This window comes from Salvelinus fontinalis, chromosome 32 (genome assembly GCF_029448725.1).
Source record: "Salvelinus fontinalis isolate EN_2023a chromosome 32, ASM2944872v1, whole genome shotgun sequence".
Lineage (NCBI taxonomy): Eukaryota > Metazoa > Chordata > Actinopteri > Salmoniformes > Salmonidae > Salvelinus > Salvelinus fontinalis.
This window is the reverse complement of record NC_074696.1, coordinates 5226642-5248004: the sequence shown is the minus strand read 5'-3', so window position 1 is coordinate 5248004 and position 21363 is coordinate 5226642. Positions and strand designations below refer to the sequence as shown.

Sequence of the window (21363 nt, the reverse complement as noted above, 5' to 3'; positions counted from 1 at the left end):
GTGATTCTGTCCCCTACAGACCACTGTTAGTGATACTGTCCCCTACAGACTACTGTTAGTGATACTGTCCTCTGTTAGTGTTACGGTCCACTACAGACCACTGTTAGTGATACTGTCCCCTACAGACCACTGTTAGTGATACTGTCCCCTACAGACCACTGTTAGTGTTACTGTCCCCTACAGACCACTGTTAGTGATACTGTCCCCTACAGACCACTGTTAGTGATACTGTCCCCTACAGACCACTGTTAGTGATACTGTCCCCTACAGACCACTGTTAGTGTTACTGTCCCCTACAGACCACTGTTAGTGATACTGTCCCCTACAGACCACTGTTAGTGATACTGTCCCCTACAGACCACTGTTAGTGATACTGTCCTCTACAGACTACTGTTAGTGTTACGGTCCACTACAGACCATTGTAGTGGTACTGCAGAGGGCAAGTCTAATCTCCAGTGCCCTGCACACGTATCTCACTGGGAGATATGATGAATCACCTCACATTGCACAGACTAGTGCCAACTCAATGCATCAGAGTTTTTCCTGATCCTGTCACCTTGCCAAGGAAAAAGTCCTGTCCCTATTAAGCCCAACCATCTTATCGCAAATCATCCAAGATCATAATTCTGACCTGGTCCTAAGGTTCCCCGGGCTGGGCGGACCGTCGTAGACCGACAGCAGGTCAAAGTCTTCCTCTAGAGCGAAACCTTGGAATACCAGCTGTATCCTGTTGTGTTCCGCTGCCAGGATCACCCACGTACAGTTGGCATAGTTGGGGTAGCCGTATGGGTAGCCAGGGCTCTCTATCGTACCGTTGGGGCTCTGGAGAGTATAACTGCAGTTCTGAGCTGTTGGGATGGAAAAGGGGGAAGGGGAAGGAAGAGGAGAGAGGGAAAAAGGAGGGAGGGAAGGAGGATGGATGGAGAGAGAGATAACATGTGGTTAGCAAAGCAGACTGAGCAACGTTAAAGGGGATATTTCCAGTTCAAACACCAACAAAGTGGACACCCCGCCACTGTTTTGGTAAACAGCTGAGGGATGCGGCTGGAGAAATGTAACCACTCAAATTTACACACAGAAGCTAACAAAACAGATGGTCCGTTCCCTCAGAAACAGATGGACGGTTCCCTCAGAAACAGATGGACCGTTCCCTCAGAAACAGATGGACCGTTCCCTCAGAAACAGATGGACCGTTCCCTCAGAAACAGATGGACGGTTCCCTCAGAAACAGATGGACCGTTCCCTCAGATACAGATGGACGTTCCTTCAGAAACAGATGGACCGTTCCCTCAGAAACAGATGGACCGTTCCCTCAGAAACAGATGGACCGTTCCCTCAGAAACAGATGGACCGTTCCCTCAGAAACAGATGGACCGTTCCCTCAGAAACAGATGGACGTTCCTTCAGAAACAGATGGACCGTTCCCTCAGAAACAGATGGACCGTTCCCTCAGAAACAGATGGACGTTCCTTCAGAAACAGATGGACCGTTCCCTCAGAAACAGATGGACCGTTCCCTCAGAAACAGATGGCTAGTGCATCACTACTGCCTAGTACTAGATCTTTCTCGGTCAGTGGTGCAGAACACCTTGTCTTTCTCTGTTAGTGGTGCAGAACACCTTGTCTTTCTCTGTTAGTGGTGCAGAATACCTTGTCTTTCTCTGTCAGTGGTGCAGAATACCTTGTCTTTCTCTGTCAGTGGTGCACAAATACCTTGTCTTTCTCTGTCAGTGGTGCAGAATACCTTGTCTTTCTCTGTCAGTGGTGCAGAATACCTTGTCTTTCTCTGTCAGTGGTGCAGAATACCTTTTCTTTCTCTGTCAGTGGTGCAGAATACCTTGTCTTTCTCTGTCAGTGGTGCACAAATACCTTGTCTTTCTCGGTCAGTGGTGCAGAAATGCCTTGGATTTCTTTATCAGTGGTGCAGACAGTCAAGGTATTTCTGCATCGCTGACCGAGTATAAGCGGTGCTTCTTGAGTATGCTACGTTACATTACAAGCATATGAACAGACATGTGCACAAACACAGGTATCAACACATACACTACCATTCAACAGTTTGGGGTCACTTAGAAATAACCTCGTTATCCATGAAAACATACAGGAAATTAGTTGCAAAATAAATAGGAAATATATAGTCAAGGGGAGCGACAGATATAGGGAAGATAATCAAGGAGGTGATGGAGTCCAGGTGAGGGACACATACAGGGAAGATAATCAAGGAGGTGATGAAGCCCAGGTGAGGGACAGATATAGGGAAGATAATCAAGGAGGTGATGGAGTCCAGGTGAGGGACAGATACAGGGAAGATAATCAAGGAGGTGATGGAGTCCAGGTGAGGGACAGATACAGGGAAGATAATCAAGGAGGTGATGGAGTCCAGGGGAGAGACAGATACAGGGAAGATAATCAAGGAGGTGATGGAGTCCAGGGGAGGGACAGATACAGGGAAGATAATCAAGGAGGTGATGGAGTCCAGGTGAGGGACAGATATAGGGAAGATAATCAAGGAGGTGATGGAGTCCAGGTGAGGGACAGATACAGGGAAGATAATCAAGGAGGTGATGGAGTCCAGGTGAGGGTCATGAGGCTCAGATGCGCAAGATGATGGTGACCGGTGTGCGGGATAATCAGCAGGCTGATGACCTTCAGTTACTTGGCAATTTCTCGCATGGAACAGCCTTCATATCTCAGAACAAGAAGAGTGATGAGTTTCAGAAGAGAGGTCTCTCTTTCTGGCCATTTTGAGCCTGTATTCGAACTCACAAATGCTGATGCTCCAGATACTCAACTAGTCTAAAGAAGGCCAGTTTTATTGCTTCTTTAAATCAGAACAACTGTTTTCAGCTGTGCTAACATAATTGCAAAAGGGTTTTGTAATGATCAATTAGCCTTTTAAAATGATAAACTTGGATTAGCTAACACAACGTGCCGTCACACAGGAGTGACAGTTGCTGATAATGGGCCTCTGTACTCCTATGTAGATATTCCATAAAAAATCAGCCGTATCCAGCAACAATAGTCATTTACAACATTATCAATGTTTACACTGTATTTCTGATCAATTTTATGTTATTTAATGGACAATAAATTTGCTTTTCTTAAAAAAAAAAGGAAATTTCGAAGTGACCACAAACTTTTGAACGTTAGTGTAGATGACTGCACACACAATTGCACACACCACAACACATAACTAAAACAAGCCCCTTGACAATCCCCTTGACAATCCCCTTGACAACCCCCTTGACAATCCCCTTGACAACCCCCTTGACAACCCCCTTGACAATCCCCTTGACAACCCCGTTAACAACCCCCTTGACAATCCTCTTGACAACCCGCATTGACAATCCCCTTTACAACCCCCTTGATAATCCCCTTGACAACACCCTTGACAACCCCCTTGACAATTCCCTTGACAATTCCCTTGACAATCACCTTGACAACCCCCTTGATAATTCCCTTGACAACCCCCTTGACAACCCCCTTGACAATTCCCTTGACAACCCCCTTGACAATCCCCTTGACAATCCCCTTGACAACCCCCTTGACAACCCCCTTGACAATTCCCTTGACAATCCCCTTGACAATCCCCTTGACAACCCCCTTGACAACCTCCTTGACAACCCCTTGACAACCCCCTTGACAATCTCCTTGACAACCCCCTTGACAACCCCCTTGACAATCCCCTTGACAACCCCCTTGACAACCTCCTTGACAATCCCCTTGACCATCCCCTTGACAATCCCATTGACAATTCCCTTGACAACCCCCTTGACAATCTCCTTGACAACCCCCTTGACAATTCCCTTGACAACCCCCTTGACAATCTCCTTGACAACCCCCTTGACAACCCCCTTGACAATCCCCTTGACAACCCCCTTGACAACCTCCTTGACAATCCCCTTGACCATCCCCTTGACAATCCCATTGACAATCCCCTTGACAACCCCCTTGACAATTCCCTTGACAACCCCCTTGACAATTCCCTTGACAACCCCCTTGACAACCCCCTTGACAATCCCCTTGACAACCCCCTTGACAACCCCCTTGACAATCCCCTTGACAACCCCCTTGACAATCCCCTTGACAACCCCTTTGACAAACCCCTTAACAATCCCCTTGACAATCCCCTTGACAATCCCCTTGACTGAGGACTACACCTCTGTATCACCACAACATATCACCTTGTATCTAGCAGCAGGCAATTAGCATTGGAGTGCTATAACATGACATTATCACCTTATACCTAGCAGCAGGCAATTAGCATTGGAGTCATGTAACATACCATAATCACTATGTATCTATTGGCAGGCCATTAGCATCGGAGTGCTATAACATGACATTAACACCTTATACCTAGCAGCAGGCAATTAGCATTGGAGTGCTGTAACATACCATAATCACTATGTATCTATTGGCAGGCCATTAGCATCGGAGTGCTATAACATGACATTAACACCTTATACCTAGCAGCAGGCAATTAGCATTGGAGTGCTGTAACATACCATAATCACTATGTATCTATTGGCAGGCCATTAGTATCGGAGTGCTATAACATGCCATTATCATCATGTATCCAGCAGGCCATTAGCATTGGAGTTCTAATCGCTAGCCCTCCCACCACTCTACACACTCCGTCTATTTATAAACCTCCACGGACACGCTTTTTTCACATCAACCGTCATGATGTGATTATCCAGCCCCTCAGGAAATGGTTGAGGGGATTGTGATCTCTCCTGGTCGTCGGAAAGAGATACTCACCAAGGTCAATGTCAAAGTTCATTTGCACAGAGAATAGTCAATTCCCACGCAGCCACACACGTGGGCCCCGGGAACTGTCAGTCAATGGGCGTCACGGTGACCAAGCAACAGACGACGAAAGAAAAGGAGACAGGGGCTGACTCGCAAATGTCCCCCTAATCCCTATGTAGTGTACTAGTTCAGGCAACCCTGGTACAACCCTGGTACAACCCTGGTACATAGAGAAAATTAATGCTGTTTGGGATGCAAAACTGGAATCTAAGGAGGGGCGGCATCTAAGGAGGGGTGGGATATATGGAGGGGTGGAATCTATGGAGGGGTGGAATATATGGAGGGGTGGAATATATGGAGGGGTGGAATCTATGGAGAGGTGGAATATATGGAGGGGTGGAATCTAAGGAGGGGCGGAATCTAAGGAGGGGTGGGATATATGGAGGGGTGGAATCTATTGAGGGGTGGAATATATGGAGGGGTGGAATATATGGAGGGGTGGAATCTATGGAGGGGTGGAATATATGGAGGGGTGGAATCTATGGAGGGGTGGAATCTAAGGAGGGGCGGAATATATGGAGGGGTGGAATCTATGGAGGGGTGGAATATATGGAGGGGTGGAATCTAAGGAGGGGTGGAATCTAAGGAGGGGTGGAATATATGGAGAGGTGGAATATATGGAGGGGTGGAATATATGGAGGGGTGGAATATATGGAGGGGTGGAATATATGGAGGGGTGGAATGTAAGGAGGGGTGGAATATATTGAGGGGTGGAATATATTGAGGGGTGGAATCTAAGGGGGGTGGAATCTAAGGGGGGGTGGAATCTAAGGAGGGGTGTAATCTAAGGAGGGGTGTAATCTAAGGAGGGGTGTAATCTAAGGAGGGGTGGAATCTATGGAGGGGTGTAATCTAAAGAGGGGTGGAATCTAAGGGGGGTGGAATCTATGGAGGGGTGGAATCTAAGGGGGGTGGAATCTAAGGAGGGGTGTAATCTAAAGAGGGGTGGAATCTAAGGGGGGTGGAATCTATGGAGGGGTGGAATCTAAGGGGGGTGGAATCTAAGGAGGGGTGTAATCTAAGGAGGGGTGGAATCTATGGAGGGGTGGAATCTATGGAGGGGTGGAATCTAAGGAGGGGTGTAATCTAAAGAGGGGTGGAATCTAAGGGGGGTGGAATCTATGGAGGGGTGGAATCTAAGGGGGGTGGAATCTAAGGAGGGGTGGAATCTATGGAGGGGTGGAATCTAAGGATGGGCGGAAACTAAGAGGGAGTGGAATCTAACGGGGAGTGGACTCTAAAGAGGGGTGGAATCTAAGGGGGGTGAAATCTAAGGGGGGTGGAATCTATGGAGGGGTGGGATCTAAGGAGGGGTGGAATCTAAGGAGGAGTGGAATCTAAGGAGGGTGGAATCTAAGGAGGGGTAGAATCTAAAGAGGGGTGAAATCTAAGGGAGGTGGAATCTAAGGAGGGGTGGAATATAAGAGGGGGTGGCATTTAAGGAAGGGTGCAATCTAAGGGAGTTGGAATCTAAGGATGGGTGGAATCTAAGAGGGGTGGAATCTAAGAGGGGTGGAATCTAAGGAGGGGTGGAATCTAAGTAGGGATGGAATCTAAGGATGGGTGGAATCTAAGGAGGGGTGGAATCTAAGAAGAAGTGGAATCTAAGGAGGGGTGGAATCTAAGAAGAAGTGGAATCTAAGGAGGGGTGGAATCTAACGGGGGATGGAATCTATGGAGGGGTGGAATCTAAGTAGGGATGGAATCTAAGGAGGGGTGGAATCTAAGGAGGGGTGGAATCTAAGTAGGGATGGAATCTAAGGATGGATGGAATCTAAGGAGGGGTGGAATCTAAGGAGGGGTGGAATCTAAGGACGGGTGGATTCTAAGGAGGGGTGGATTCTAAGGAGGGGTGGAATCTAACGGGGGATGGAATCTAAGGGCACATGAACAGGGTAAACTGTTCCTCATATACACTACATAGAGAACAGGTTAAACTCATCCCCAGGCTATGAGCCGGCTAGATCCTTATATACACTACATACAGAACAGGTTAAACTCATCCCCAGGCTATGAGCCGGCTGGCTCCTCATATACACTACATAGAGAACAGGTTAAACTCATCCCCAGGCTATGAGCCGCCTGGCTCCTCATATACACTACATAGAGAACAGGTTAAACTCATCCCCAGGCTATTAGCCGTCTAGATCCTTATATACACTACATACAGAACAGGTTAAACTCATCCCCAGGCTAAACAGGTAATGGTAGAACTGGAATATTAGGCCACACTATAATATATGCATACAGTTTTGACATAGTCCACAAAATATATTCCCCTTTTAACAATGCAAAGTAGAGCAGAGAGAGACAGAGAGAAAGAGAGCGAGAGAGAGACAGAGACAGAGAGAGAGAGAGAGACAGAGAGAGACAGAGAGAAAGAGAGTGAGAGAGAGACAGAGACAGAGAGAGAGAGAGACAGAGAGAGAGAGAGAGAGAGAGAGAGAGAGAGAGAGAGAGAGAGAGACAGAGAGAGAGAGAGAGAGAGAGAGAGAGAGAGAGAGAGACAGAGAGAGAGAGAGAAGACAGACAGAGACAGAGAGAGAGAGAGAGAGAGAGAGAGAGAGAGAGAGAGAGAGAGAGAGAGAGAGAGAGAGAGAGAGAGAGAGACAGAGAGAGAGACAGAGAGAGAGACAGAGAGAGAGACAGAGAGAGACAGAGAGACAGAGGAAGAGGAGAGGAGAGAGAGAAAGAGAGAGAGAGAGAGAGAGAGAGAGAGAGAGAGAGAGAGAGAGAGAGAGAGAGGAGAGAGAGACAGAGAGAGAGAGAGAGAGAGAGAGAGAGAGAGAGAGAGAGAGAGAGAGAGAGAGAGAGAGAGAGAGAGAGAGAGAGACAGAGAGAGAGAGAGAGAGAGGAGAGAGAGAGAGAGAGGAGCGAGAGAGAGAGAGAGAGAGACGAGAGAGAAAGATAGAGAGAGAGACAGAGAGAGAGAGAGAGAGAGAGAGAGAGAGAGTGAGAGAGAGAGAGAGAGAGAGAGAGAGAGAGAGAGAGAGAGAGAGAGAGAGAGAGACAGAGAGAGACAGAGAGAGACGAGAGAGACAGAGAGAGAGCAGAGAGAGAACTTCATGGAGGAATACATAATCCTATTTAGGCAATTGATGCTTTCCAAATGGCACCCTATTGGTGGGAAGTAGTGTACTATAAAAGGAAAAAGAGTTAGATTTGGAAGGCATTACATTCTGTTGTTCTTCCTTTGTTCCGCTCAGACACGGATGTGAGTTTTCAATGGCGGATGATTAAAATGCATTTAGGAAAGCCAAATCGGAGGACATCTGTCATGTGAATAGCCCATATTATTCATAAAAAAAACAATTAAATAAGCAAATGAAACAGCAAGGAAAAGACAATTTTTAGCATGTTTGCTCACCCATAGCATGACAAATGGCACCCTTTTGTCCTTCTATTCCCTATTGGCTCTGGTCAAAGGTAGTGCACTACAACGGATACAGGGTGCCGGTTGTGAAGCACACCACAATATTGTTGGAGACTAATGAGATATGAAAGCTCTATTGCCACTGTAGAATGTACAGTGAATTAGGAAAATATTCAGACCACTTGACATTTTCCACATTTTGTGTTGTTACAGCCTAAATTCTAAAATGTATTAAATTAATGTTTTTTTTCCGCATCAATCTACACACAATATCCTATAATGAGAATGTGAAAACAGGCTTTTATAAATTTTTGCAAATGTATTATACATAAAACAAAATAAAAAAATAGTATTAGTAAATAGTAAATAGTAAAAAAGTATTGGGACCCTTTGCTATGAGACACTGTCACGTTCCTGACCTGTTTTTCCTTTTTCTTGTATTTATTTAGTTGGTCAGGGCGTGAGTTGGGGTGGGTTGTCTATGTGTTATTTTCTATGTTGGTGTTTTTGTGTTCGGCCTGGTATGATTCTCAATCAGAGGCAGCTGTCAATCGTTGTCCCTGATTGAGAATCATACTTAGGCAGCCTGGGTTTCACGTGTGTGTTTTGTGGGTGTTTGTTCTTGTGTCAGTGTTTCGCCACACGGGACTGTCACGGTAGTTATTTTGTATCGCATATTGTTGTTGTTAATTATTAAATCACTATGGAAACTAACCACTCTGCGTATTGGTCCGATTCCTCTCGCCTCTCCTCGTCCGAGGAGGAGGATTACGACTGCCGTTACAGACACGAAATTGAGCTCTGGCGCATCCTGTTTCCATTGGTCATCCTTGAGATGTTTCTACAACTTGATTGGAGTCCACCTGTGGTAAATTCAATTGATTGGACATGATTTGTAAAGGCACACTCCTGTCTATATAAGGTCCCACAGTTGAAAGTGCATGTCAGAGCAAAAACCAAGCCATGAGGTCGAATTAATTGTCCGTAGAGCTCCGAGACAGGATTGTGTCGAGGCACAGATCTGAGGAAGGGTACCAAAAAAATTCTGCAGCATTGAAGGTCCCCAAGAACACAGTGGCTTCCATCATTCTTTAATGGAAGAAGTTTGGAACCACGAAGTCTCTTCCTAGAGCTGGCAGCCCAGGTAACGCTGGTCGTTGGAATGAGAAGAGGAGGACCAATGATCAGCGTGGTAAGTATCCATTTTAATAAGAATACTTGAACATCGAAAAAAAACAACAAACTGACAAACGAACGAAACAGTCCCGTATGGTGATAACACAGACACAGGATACAACCACCCACAAAACACAAAGGAAAACAGGCTACCTAAATATGGCTCCCATTCAGAGACAACGACTGACCACCTGCCTCTGATTGGGAACCATACTAGGCCAAATACAGAAACAGACAACCTAGACATACAACATAGAATGCCCACCCACATCACACCCTGATCAAACAAAACATAGAAACATACAAAGCAATCTATGGTCAGGGCGTGACACCTGGAGCTGGCAGCCCGACCGAACTGAGCAATTGGGGGAGAAGGGCCTTGAGAGTTGACCAAGAATCCGATGATCATGCTGACAGAGCTCCAGTTCCTCTGTGGAGATGGGAGAACCTTCCAAAGGACAACCATCTCTGCAGCACTCCACCAATCAGGCCTTTATGGTAGAGTGGCCAGACGGAAGCCACTCCTCAGTAAAAGTCACATGACAGCCCACTTGGAATTTGCCAAATGGCACCTAAAGGACTCTCAGATAATGAAAAACACGATTCTTTGGCCTACTTCTGGAGAAAACCTGGCACCATGAAGTATGGTGGTGGCAGCATCATGCTGTGGGGAAGTTTTTTATGGTAGAGGCTGGAACTGGGAGACTAGTCAGGATCGAGGGAAAGATGAACGGAGCAAAGTACATAGAGATCCTTGATGAAAACCTACTCCAGAGCTCTCAGGACCTCAGACTGGGGTGAAGGTTCACCTTCCAACAGGACAACGACCCTAAGCACACAGCCAAGACAATGCAGGATTGACTTCGGGACAAGTCTCTGAAAATTCTTGATCGAACATGTCTGGAGACACCTGAAAATAGCTGTGCAGCAACGCTCCCCATCCAACCTGACAGATCTTGAGAGGATCTGCAGAGAAGAAAGGGAGAAACTCCCCAAATACAGGTGTGCCAAGCTTGTAGCGTCGAACCCAAGAAGACTCAATGCTGTAATCGCTGCCAAAGGTGCTTCAACAAAGTACTGCTTAATGGGCCTGAAAACTTATGTAAATGTGATATTTCCATATTTTTTCAATAGAAATTTGTATAAAATTCTATTTTTTTTTGCTTTGTCATTATGAGGTATTGTGTGTAGATTAATGAGGTGGACGATTTAATCCATTTTAGAATTAAGTCTGTAACGGAAAACAAATTGTGGAAAAAGTCAAGCGGTCTGAATACTTTCCGAAGGCTCTGTAAACATGGATCCTCCCAAGACATGTTGTCTGACACAAACACAATACATCCTTGAAAACGTGGAAAACAGCTTTCCTTCCAATGTGATGTTCTTCAATACAAAGTGTTTGTTTCAGCACTGCACTAACATACCTCAGTTCGCTAATCATCACGTTGTTGATTAGTTAAAGGGAAGGACTGAAGAAAACTCTTGGGAATATACATAGGCCTATTATTATCTCATATCAATCCTCCAAGGTACAGTCTTCCTGCCTGTGTGTCTCCCTTCAGCTCAGGGATGGAGGTGGGAGCCACAATAACATCTGAACTCATCATGAGGGGCCCTAGCTGCACCCCGAAATTTTAAATCAATTCTACACATTTTGCCACTGGGTGGAGAAAAAACAACAGCTGTTTGTCACCTATGTTCATGCTATTCTACACATTTTTCCATAAGCTGAGTGAGAAATGTTTGTAGATTTTAACATGACATCTGAGTGAGACTGACTAACAACATCAATGGGGGCGCCCTCTGGATGGTAAATTTGACCACGATTACTACAAGGAAATTGATCCGAGGGCAGTCAGCTCTAGCTGAACCCAGTCCATCCAACAGGAAGTTAAAGCACATCATTCATTCTTGTTTCTAAGAACCCCGAGGCAGATTTCAATCTGAAAATCTTTCTCCACCTACCCTAGTACAGTATAAAATAGGTAAGGAAGATAGCTGCCTATAGAGCAGCCGGTGATAACCTCAGTACGGCTGGGATGTTGCACCTATTCCAGACTGGTAATGGGGTCAGGGCGTTTAGCATTTCTGCCATTTCTAGTCGGCCACGCCGGGGAGTGTGAAGCACCAGGCGCGGGGCGGGAAAGTACTCCCGATATGACACACAACAACACAATTGTGTCTTTTGTCCAGTTCTGGCATGGCACACTGAGGCAGGGGTGAAATAGGGAAGAGAGGGAGAGGAGGGAGAAAAGTGTCCTCTTCATTTTTTTTAGTACAATAAAAACCCAATCCAGCGGGCGTGTTTCCATCATGACAGTATTGTTGACTCCTCAGAGAGATTCTGTCTGGCAGAAATAAGACCCACTTTTTAGCTTTTCGAGGACCTAGAGTGCATACTTTACACCTGCAAATGAACCCAGACGACTGCACAATTGAAACCCCCCCACCCCCCCCAGACACAATTCCATTTAATTCAGCAACAACGAAGCCACCTCCAATCCAAATGTGTTTGTATGGAGTCATTTCGAAAGTGTCTCAGAACATTTTACACAAGTCAAAGGTGGGAAATACATAAAGCGGAGGTGAAACCCATACCTACAGCTACATCACACAGACACAGGAAACCCTCTCAGCTACATCAGATACAGGAAACCCTCTCAGCTACATCACACAGACACAGGAAACCCTCTCAGCTACATCACACAGACACAGGAAACCCTCTCAGCTACATCACACAGACACAGGAAACCCTCCCAGCTACATCACACAGACACAGGAAACCCTCTCAGCTACATCACACAGACACAGGAAACCCTCTCAGCTACATCAGATACAGGAAACCCTCTCAGCTACATCACACAGACACAGGAAACCCTCCCAGCTACATCACACAGACACAGGAAACCCTCTCAGCTACATCACACAGACGCAGGAAACCCTCTCAGCTACATCACACAGACACAGGAAACCCTCTCAGCTACATCACACAGACACAGGAAACCCTCTCAGCTACATCACACAGACACAGGAAACCCTCTCAGCTACATCACACAGACACAGGAAACCCTCTCAGCTACATCAGATACAGGAAACCCTCTCAGCTACATCACACAGACACAGGAAACCCTCTCAGCTACATCACACAGACACAGGAAACCCTCTCAGCTACATCACACAGACACAGGAAACCCTCTCAGCTACATCACACAGACACAGGAAACCCTCTCAGCTACATCACACAGACACAGGAAACCCTCTCAGCTACATCACACAGACGCAGGAAACCCTCTCAGCTACATCACACAGACACAGGAAACCCTCTCAGCTACATCACACAGACACAGGAAACCCTCTCAGCTAAATCACACAGACACAGGAAACCCTCCCTATGGGCCCTGGTCAACAGTAGTACACTATAGAGGGAGAGGAACCCTATTCCCTATGGGCCCTGGTCAACAGTAGTGCACTATAGAGGGTCTGGAACCCTATTACCTATGGGCCTTTGTCAACAGTAGTGCACTATAGAGGGAGTGGAACCCTATTCCCTATGGGCCCTGGTCAACAGTAGTGCACTATAGAGGGAATGGAACCCTATTCCCTATGGGCCCTGGTCAACAGTAGTGCACTATAGAGGGAGTGGAACCCTATTCCCTATGGGCCCTGGTCAACAGTAGTGCACTATAGAGGGAGTGGAACCCTATTCCCTATGGGCCCTGGTCAACAGTAGTGCACTATAGAGGGAGTGGAACCCTATTCCCTATGGGCCCTGGTCAACAGTAGTGCACTATAGAGGGAGTGGAACCCTATTCCCTATGGGCCCTAGTCAACAGACCAGGAAATGGCATCATAACGCAGCCAGTGTCAACAAAGCTATCTTTTATGCTAGCTATCTACGTCTGTTTACATTACTTTTATGCGAGCTAGCTACGTCTGTTTACATTACTTTTATGCGAGCTAGCTATCTACGTCTGTTTACATTACTTTTATGCGAGCTAGCTAGCTACGTCTGTTTACATTGCTTTTATGCTAGCTAGCTACGTCTGTTTACATTACTTTTATGCGAGCTAGCTACGTCTGTTTACATTACTTTTATGCTAGCTAGCTAGCTACGTCTGTTTACATTACTTTTATGCGAGCTAGCTACGTCTGTTTACATTACTTTTATGCTAGCTAGCTACGTCTGTTTACATTACTTTTATGCTAGCTAGCTATGTCTGTTTACATTACTTTTTTACGAGCTAGCTACGTCTGTTTACATTACTTTTATGCGAGCTAGCTAGCTACGTCTGTTTACATTACTTTTATGCGAGCTAGCTACGTCTATTTACATTACTTTTATGCTAGCTAGCTACGTCTGTTGACATTACTTTTATGCTTGCTAGCTACGTCTGTTTACATTACTTTTATGCAAGCTAGCTAGCTAGCTACGTCTGTTTACTTTACTTTTATGCGAGCTAGCTAGCTACGTCTGTTTACATTACTTTTATGCGAGCTAGCTAGCTACGTCTGTTTACATTACTTTTATGCGAGCTAGCTAGCTACGTCTGTTTACATTACTTTTATGCGAGCTAGCTAGCTACGTCTGTTTACATTACTTTTATGCGAGCTAGCTACGTCTGTTTACATTACTTTTATGCGAGCTAGCTACGTCTGTTTACATTACTTTTATGCGAGCTAGCTAGCTACGTCTGTTTACATTACTTTTATGCGAGCTAGCTAGCTACGTCTGTTTACATTACTTTTATGAGAGCTAGCTAGCTACGTCTGTTTACATTACTTTTATGCGAGCTAGCTACGTCTGTTTACATTACTTTTATGCGAGCTTGCTAGCTACGTCTGTTTACATTACTTTTATGCGAGCTCGCTAGCTACATCTGTTTACATTACTTTTATGCAAGCTAGCTAGCTACGTCTGTTTACATTACTTTTATGCGAGCTAGCTAGCTACGTCTGTTTACATTACTTTTATGCGAGCTAGCTAGCTACATCTGTTTACATTACTTTTATGCGAGCTAGCTAGCTACATCTGTTTACATTACTTTTATGCAAGCTATAACTAATATTGATAGGCGATAAAATGCAGTACATCTAGATTACATTGCTTAACCTGTTGAGGCTGGGGGCGCTGTTGTCACTATTTATGGTAATCTTGTAATTTTTGAAACGGCTTCCTACAAAACTCTTGATCGTACAATATGCATATTATTATTATTATTATTGGATAGAAAACAGTCTATAGTTTCTATAGGAGTTGAAATTTTGTCTCTAAGTGGAACAGAACCCATTGTACAGCAATTTCCCTGACATGGAGTCAGATTTCAGAAATGTTGGCCCCTGATCTGGAGTCAGTTAAAAGGCCACTGTTATTGCTATGAGTATACGGACACTGCTTACGTCTTCCCCTGGATGCCTTTACGTGATGACGATTTGAATGGGGTCGATTGCGCGTTCACAGGCACTATAAATTAAAAAACCCTGTAGCTAGTAAGTCTTTTGGAGCTGCGTTATGCGCGTGGAGGACACCGACCCGCACCTGTTCCAAGCATTAGTGTTGGGAGTAATCTTTCTCCGGTCATGTTAAGACTCGTTATAGGAGTTAAAAACATCATAAGGTAGTTAATTTAAAGCGTTTTATAGCAATTTATATCCGTTTAGTACGATTTTGGGACATTTATTTCTGAAACGCTGTGAATCGCCGGGCACGCTTCCAGTTCATGCTGAACGCAGTTGGCATTTCCACATGGCAAGAGGACAGCTTTCCACCAAAAGACGATTAGACCCAAGAAAGGATCCTTTGCCCAAGATACTGATGGAAGAACAGCTCAAAGTAGGACATTTTTATTATGATAAATCGTGTTTCTGTCGAAAAATGTTAGTGGCTTAGGACGCCATGTTTTTTGACGTAGCTTCGCTTGGCGCAAACTGTATTGAAAAGTAAGGATAATTTAAAAAATGTAATTCCGCGATTGTATTAAGAATTAAATTGTCTATCAATCGATGTCCACCCTATATTTTTTAGTCACGTTTATGAGTATTTATGTATAAGAGTAGATCACTGTCTAATATGGCGCACGGACATTTTCTCACCAGCTGGGCTACTTTCCCCATTGTCTAACCATGATTTTGGTGGCTAAATATGCACATTTTCGAACAAACTGTATATGCATGTTGTAATGTGATGTTACAGGGGTGTCATCTGAAGAATTCTGAGAAGGTTAGTGAAAAAAATAATATATTTTGGCGATGTTGACGTTATCGCTCACTTTTGCTAGAATTAATGCTGGGGTAATGTTTGCACCTGTGCTATGCTAATATAACGATTTATTGTGTTTTCGCTGTAAGACACTTAGAAAATCTGAAATATTGTCTGTATTCACAGGATCTGTGTCTTTCGATTAGTGTATGCTGTGTATTTTTACGAAATGTTTGATGATTAGTAAGTAGGTAAACACGTTGCTCTATGTAGTTATTCTAGTCCATTTGTGACGGTGGGTGCAATTGTAACCTATGCCATCTACCTGAAATATGCACATTTTTCTAACAAAACCTATCCCATACCATAAATATGTTATCAGACTGTCATCTGATGAGTTTTTTTCTTGGTTAGGGGCTATAAATATCTTAGTTTAGCCGAATTGGTGATAGCTACTGGTGTTGGTGGACAAATAAAAGATGGTGGATTATGCTAATGTGTTTTTAGGTAATAGATGTACATCTTTACATATTGTGTCTTCCCTGTAAAACATTTTAAAAATCGGACATGTTGGCTGGATTCACAAGATCTGTGTCTTTCATTAGCTGTATTGGACTTTAACCTGTCTAGGATCAGCGTGGCGCTAGCGGCACCCCCCCCCCCCCCCCCCACTGAAAAACCAGTGCCGCGAAATTCAAAAAAAATATTTTTTTTAAATATTTAACTTTCACACATTAAAGTCCAATACAGCTAATGAAAGACACAGATCTTGTGAATCCAGTCAACATGTCCGATTTTTAAAATGTTTTACAGGGAAGACACAATATGTAAAGATGTACATCTATTACCTAAAAACACATTAGCATAATCCACCATCTTTTATTTGTCCACCAACACCAGTAGCCATCACCAATTCGGCTAAACTAAGATATTTATAGCCCCTAACCAACAAAAAAACTCATTAGATGACAGTCTGATAACATATTTATGGTATGGGATAGGTTTTGTTAGAAAAAAGTGCATATTTCAGGTAGATGGCATAGGTTACAATTGCACCCACCGTCACAAATGGAATAGAAAAACTACTTAGAGCAACGTGTTTACCTACTTACTAATCATCAAACATTTCGTAAAAATACACAGCATACACGAATCGAAAGACACAGATCCTGTGAATACAGACAATATTTCAGATTTTCTAAGTGTCTTACAGCGAAAACACAATAAATCGTTATATTAGCTTAGCACATAGCAATTAGCAGCCCAGCATTGATTCTAGCCAAAGTGAGCGATAAAAGTCAACATCGCCAAAAGATATAAATTTTTTCACTAACCTTCTCAGAATTCTTCCGATGACACTCCTGTAACATCACATTACAACATGCATATACAGTTTGATCGAAAATGTTTATATTTAGCCACCAAAATCATGGTTAGACAATGTGAAATGTAGCTCAGTTGGTCAGAAAATTTCCTTGCGCCACTTAGACAGTGATCTACTCTTATACATAAATACTCATAAACGTGACTAAAAAATATAGGGTGGACAGGGATTGATAGACAATTTAATTCTTAATACAATTGCGTTATTACATTTTTTAATTTATCCTTACTTTTCAATACAGTTTGCGCCAAGCGAAGCTACGTCAAAAAACATGGCGTCCTAAGCCACTAAAATGTTTCGACAGAAACACGATTTATCATAATAAAAATGTCCTACCTTGAGCTGTTCTTCCATCAGTATCTTGGGCAAAGGATCCTTTCTTGGGAGGAATCGTCTTTTGGTGGAAAGCTGTCCTCTTGCCATGTGAAAATGCCAACTGCGTTCGGGATGAACTGAAAGCGTGCCCACCTATTCACAGCGTTAAAGAAATAAATGTCCCAAAATCGCACTAAACGGATATAAATTGCTATAAAACGCTTTAAATTAACTACCTTATGATGTTTTTAACTCCTATAACGAGTGAAAAGATGACCGGAGAAATATAACAGGCTAAACTAACGCTTGGAACAGGAGAGGGTCGGTGTCCTCCACGCGCGTTACGCAGCAAGAAAAGACTTGCTAGCTACAGGGTTTTTTCATTTGTAGTGCCTGTGAACGCGCAATCGACCCCATTGGAATCGTCATCACGTAAAGGCATCCAGGGGAAGACGTAAGAAGTGTCCGTATAGTCATAGCAAAATCAGTGCCGTTTTAACTGACTTCAGAACAGTGGCCAACATTTCTGAAATCTGAATCCATGTCAGGGAAATTGCTGTAGAATGGGCTCTGTTCCACTTAGAGACAAAATTTAAACTCCTATAGAAACTATAGACTGTTTTCTATCCAATAATAATAATAATATGCATATTGTACGATCAAGGATTTTGTGGGAAGCCGTTTCAAAAATTAGCCAAATTAGCATAAATAGTCTAAACAGCGCCCCCATCCCCAACAGGTTATTAATGTGTGAAAGTTAAATATTTAAAAAAAATATTTTTTTTGAATTTCGCGGCTCTGCCTTTTCAGTGGGGGTGGGGGGGGGAGTGCCGCTAGCGGCACCCTCAGCCTAGACAGGATATGCTACTTCATCCCAATGTCTAATGTAAGCTACATTATTTGGATACAAAACAAACACTGGCATATTATAAAGGATAACATGTCCAATTTAATTATATATATATGCATATCAAACAGGAATATATAATATAATATTATATAATATTGTAATGTTATTAATGACTTTTTCTCTCCTTATGAACTACAACCCCCAGATGCCCCAGCCCCAATGCCAGAACCCTGGGATGACATCAACACGTCAATTTTAATAATAATTAACAACTTTTATTGTTTTTCCTGTATCTTCATGAATCCTTAAAAAAACAAACTCCACTGTACAAAATGAGTCAAAGTTTCAAGTTGTATTAGTCGTACTGTTTGTACAGGATACACATGTTATACCCTAACCCTAACCCGTCCAACGAAATGCTAACTTCCAAGTTCCTTCTGGACAATGCAACAACAATGATAAATAATACAAGATAAGAATAGGAACATGAAGTGATAAAATAATAAAATACTAGTAATATAATAATGATAATATAATAATAGTGGGATATAATAAACATTTTAGCATCCCCAAGTGAAGGACATCTCAAGGAGATGAATCTCCAACATTCTAAACCGTGTTCAGGATCTTAATTTGATCACCCTGTTGTAGGAGAGTTTTCCTGCAATGCAGGAGATGTAAAATGTGTCGTGTATTTGACGTTTAAATCATATCAAAATGTAATTTGTCACATGCGCCGAATACACCAGGTGTAGACATTAAAGTGAAAGCCTTACTTACGAGCCCTCTCCAAATAATGCAGAGTTAAAAAGAAAATTAGCTAGGTAAATAAAATAAATATAATAAATTAAAGGAAAGAAAAAGCTTTTGAAGTTTTTTAATTTCCACTTTGAAATTTTCATCTTGATTTGAACTTACAAAAAATGCATCAACCCCTAAAAAAATGTCATTAAAATCCACATATGAATAGAAATGTCCCTGCAGGATTATTTTCCTGCTTTAGCAAACTGGCTCAAATTAAGATCCTACATCTGTAAATGACGGGAAATTTCGCCAACATTATTTTTTTACACAGGACAGGAGTTTACAGATTTCTAAATAAGAATGTGTTCTTAACCGACTTGTCGAGGTAAAGAAAGGTTCAAATAATAATAATTGTAGACCCTGAATAGTTGAACAAGGTGTTTGTGCTGGGTAGGATTAAATACTTGCACACACTGTGCAATACCCTGGGGTATTAAATTAAATTATTAAAATTAAATTATTAAATTATCATTGTTATTGCACACACATTGATGTCAGACATGCACCTGCCCCATTGCTCTGTTTCGGATGACTGGGATGAATGTAGGAGCAGATTTCAGGAGCAGGACTAGACATCCTCTATGTGACTGATGACTGGGATGAATGTAGGAGCAGATTTCAGGAGCAGGACTAGACACCCTCTATGTGACTGGGATGAATGTAGGAGCAGGACTAGACACCCTCTATGTGACTGATGACTGGGATGAATGTAGGAGCAGGACTAGACATCCTCTATGTGACTGATGACTGGGATGAATGTAGGAGCAGGACTAGACATCCTCTATGTGACTGATGACTGGGATGAATGTAGGAGCAGGACCAGACATCCTCTATGTGACTGATGACTGGGATGAATGTAGGAGCAGGACCAGACACCCTCTATGTGACTGATGACTGGGATGAATGTAGAAGCAGGACCAGACATCCTCTATGTGACTGATGACTGGGATGAATGTAGAAGCAGGACCAGACATCCTCTATGTGACTGATGACTGGGATGAATGTAGGAGCAGGACCAGACATCCTCTATGTGACTGATGACTGGGATGAATGTAGGAGCAGGACTAGACACCCTCTATTAGATTGTACACGCTGTGCAACGTGACTGGTCGGGAGAGGACTACAGTACTACAGTACGAGCAAAATAATCCCAAATAAAATAATAAAAACCTTAGCGTAACAACAGCTTTAGTAAGGAATACTGAAGTCGTGCACAATTATCAGTTTCTATATAGGTTTATGTCGCCCATTCATTGTCAGTTAGAGACACAGTAGGACCCAAAATTGACACATTTCTTACTTTAGTTAGTTAATTTGCTTGTTTATTTTGTACCATGTGACTCAGTTCGTAGCACATGGTGGGTTCAGGTCTCATGGAGGACCAGTTTGTAAAAAGTATAAAACATATACAGTATACATATACTGTATACATATATAATCACTACTGTAAGTCACTCTGGAGAAGAGTGACTGGATAAGAGTGACTAAAATGTAAAATCTCTAAACAGATGATAAGCCTGGACGAGATAGCTGGCTAATTTATGCCTGGCATGCATTACACCTGCATGATTTCCCCAAGAATTCGCCACGTTTTTTTGCCATCACAAAGCATTTTCATGATTGGGGAGCTATCTATATCTATATCTATATCTATATCTATATCTATATCTATATCTATATCTATTTCTATATCTATATATCTATATCTATATTTATATCTATATCTATTTCTATATCTATATCTATATCTATATCTATTTCTATATCTATATATCTATATCTATATTTATATCTATATCTATATCTATTTCTATATCTATATCTATATCTATTTCTATTTCTATATCTATATCTATATCTATTTATAGCATAGCTATCAAGTTCGATGAGTTGACTTAGCTTGGCTAGCGGGCTAATGAACACCATTGACTAAACATTTGAATTCAAAATTAATATAAAAAGTCATTTGTTGATCATTTTAACATCATTTAGTTAATAAAAACAAATAAACATAAAACTTAACATTTTACAAAGTTATTCCTTATTCCTCTGGAACACTTTCCCCCAACCGGTGACTTCAGTCCGCCATTAATTCAGAAGTTTTCTGGATAATTTTCGCAGCATTTCAAGGTGTTATGGGATAGCCTCCCCGGCTAATTCATCTTACCTGTTTAAAAGACATACAGTTTATCTTGCTTCCCCCATATTGAATGGATTAAATAAACAGAAGCAAGATAAACTGTATGTCTTTTAAACAGGTAAGATGAATAGTAGATCGACTCTATAGAGTATATACTGTAGGTGAAGGGGAGGGAACACACAGCATCATCAGGGAATCCCGTTTTAGGGCTTAACACTTATGCCAAAGTAGTGACAACTTTTAAAATCAATATCTGAGCTACCGCTGGGATAATAAACTACTCCAGTGCTTTTAGAGGTTTTTCGACAGCGACC

General features: G+C 42.8%; 1 protein-coding gene across 1 annotated transcript in view; it reads right to left on the bottom strand.

Moving 5' to 3' along the window:
- Positions 1-241: 241 nt before the first annotated feature.
- LOC129830648 (CUB and sushi domain-containing protein 1-like) overlaps positions 242-21363 on the bottom strand; it is a 53191-nt gene continuing 32069 nt past the window's right edge. Inside the window, exon 2 of the mRNA XM_055893241.1 lies at positions 242-848. Coding sequence (XP_055749216.1) covers positions 619-848 — 230 coding nt within the window. The 3' untranslated portion in view covers positions 242-618. The remainder of the gene's footprint in view (positions 849-21363) is intronic.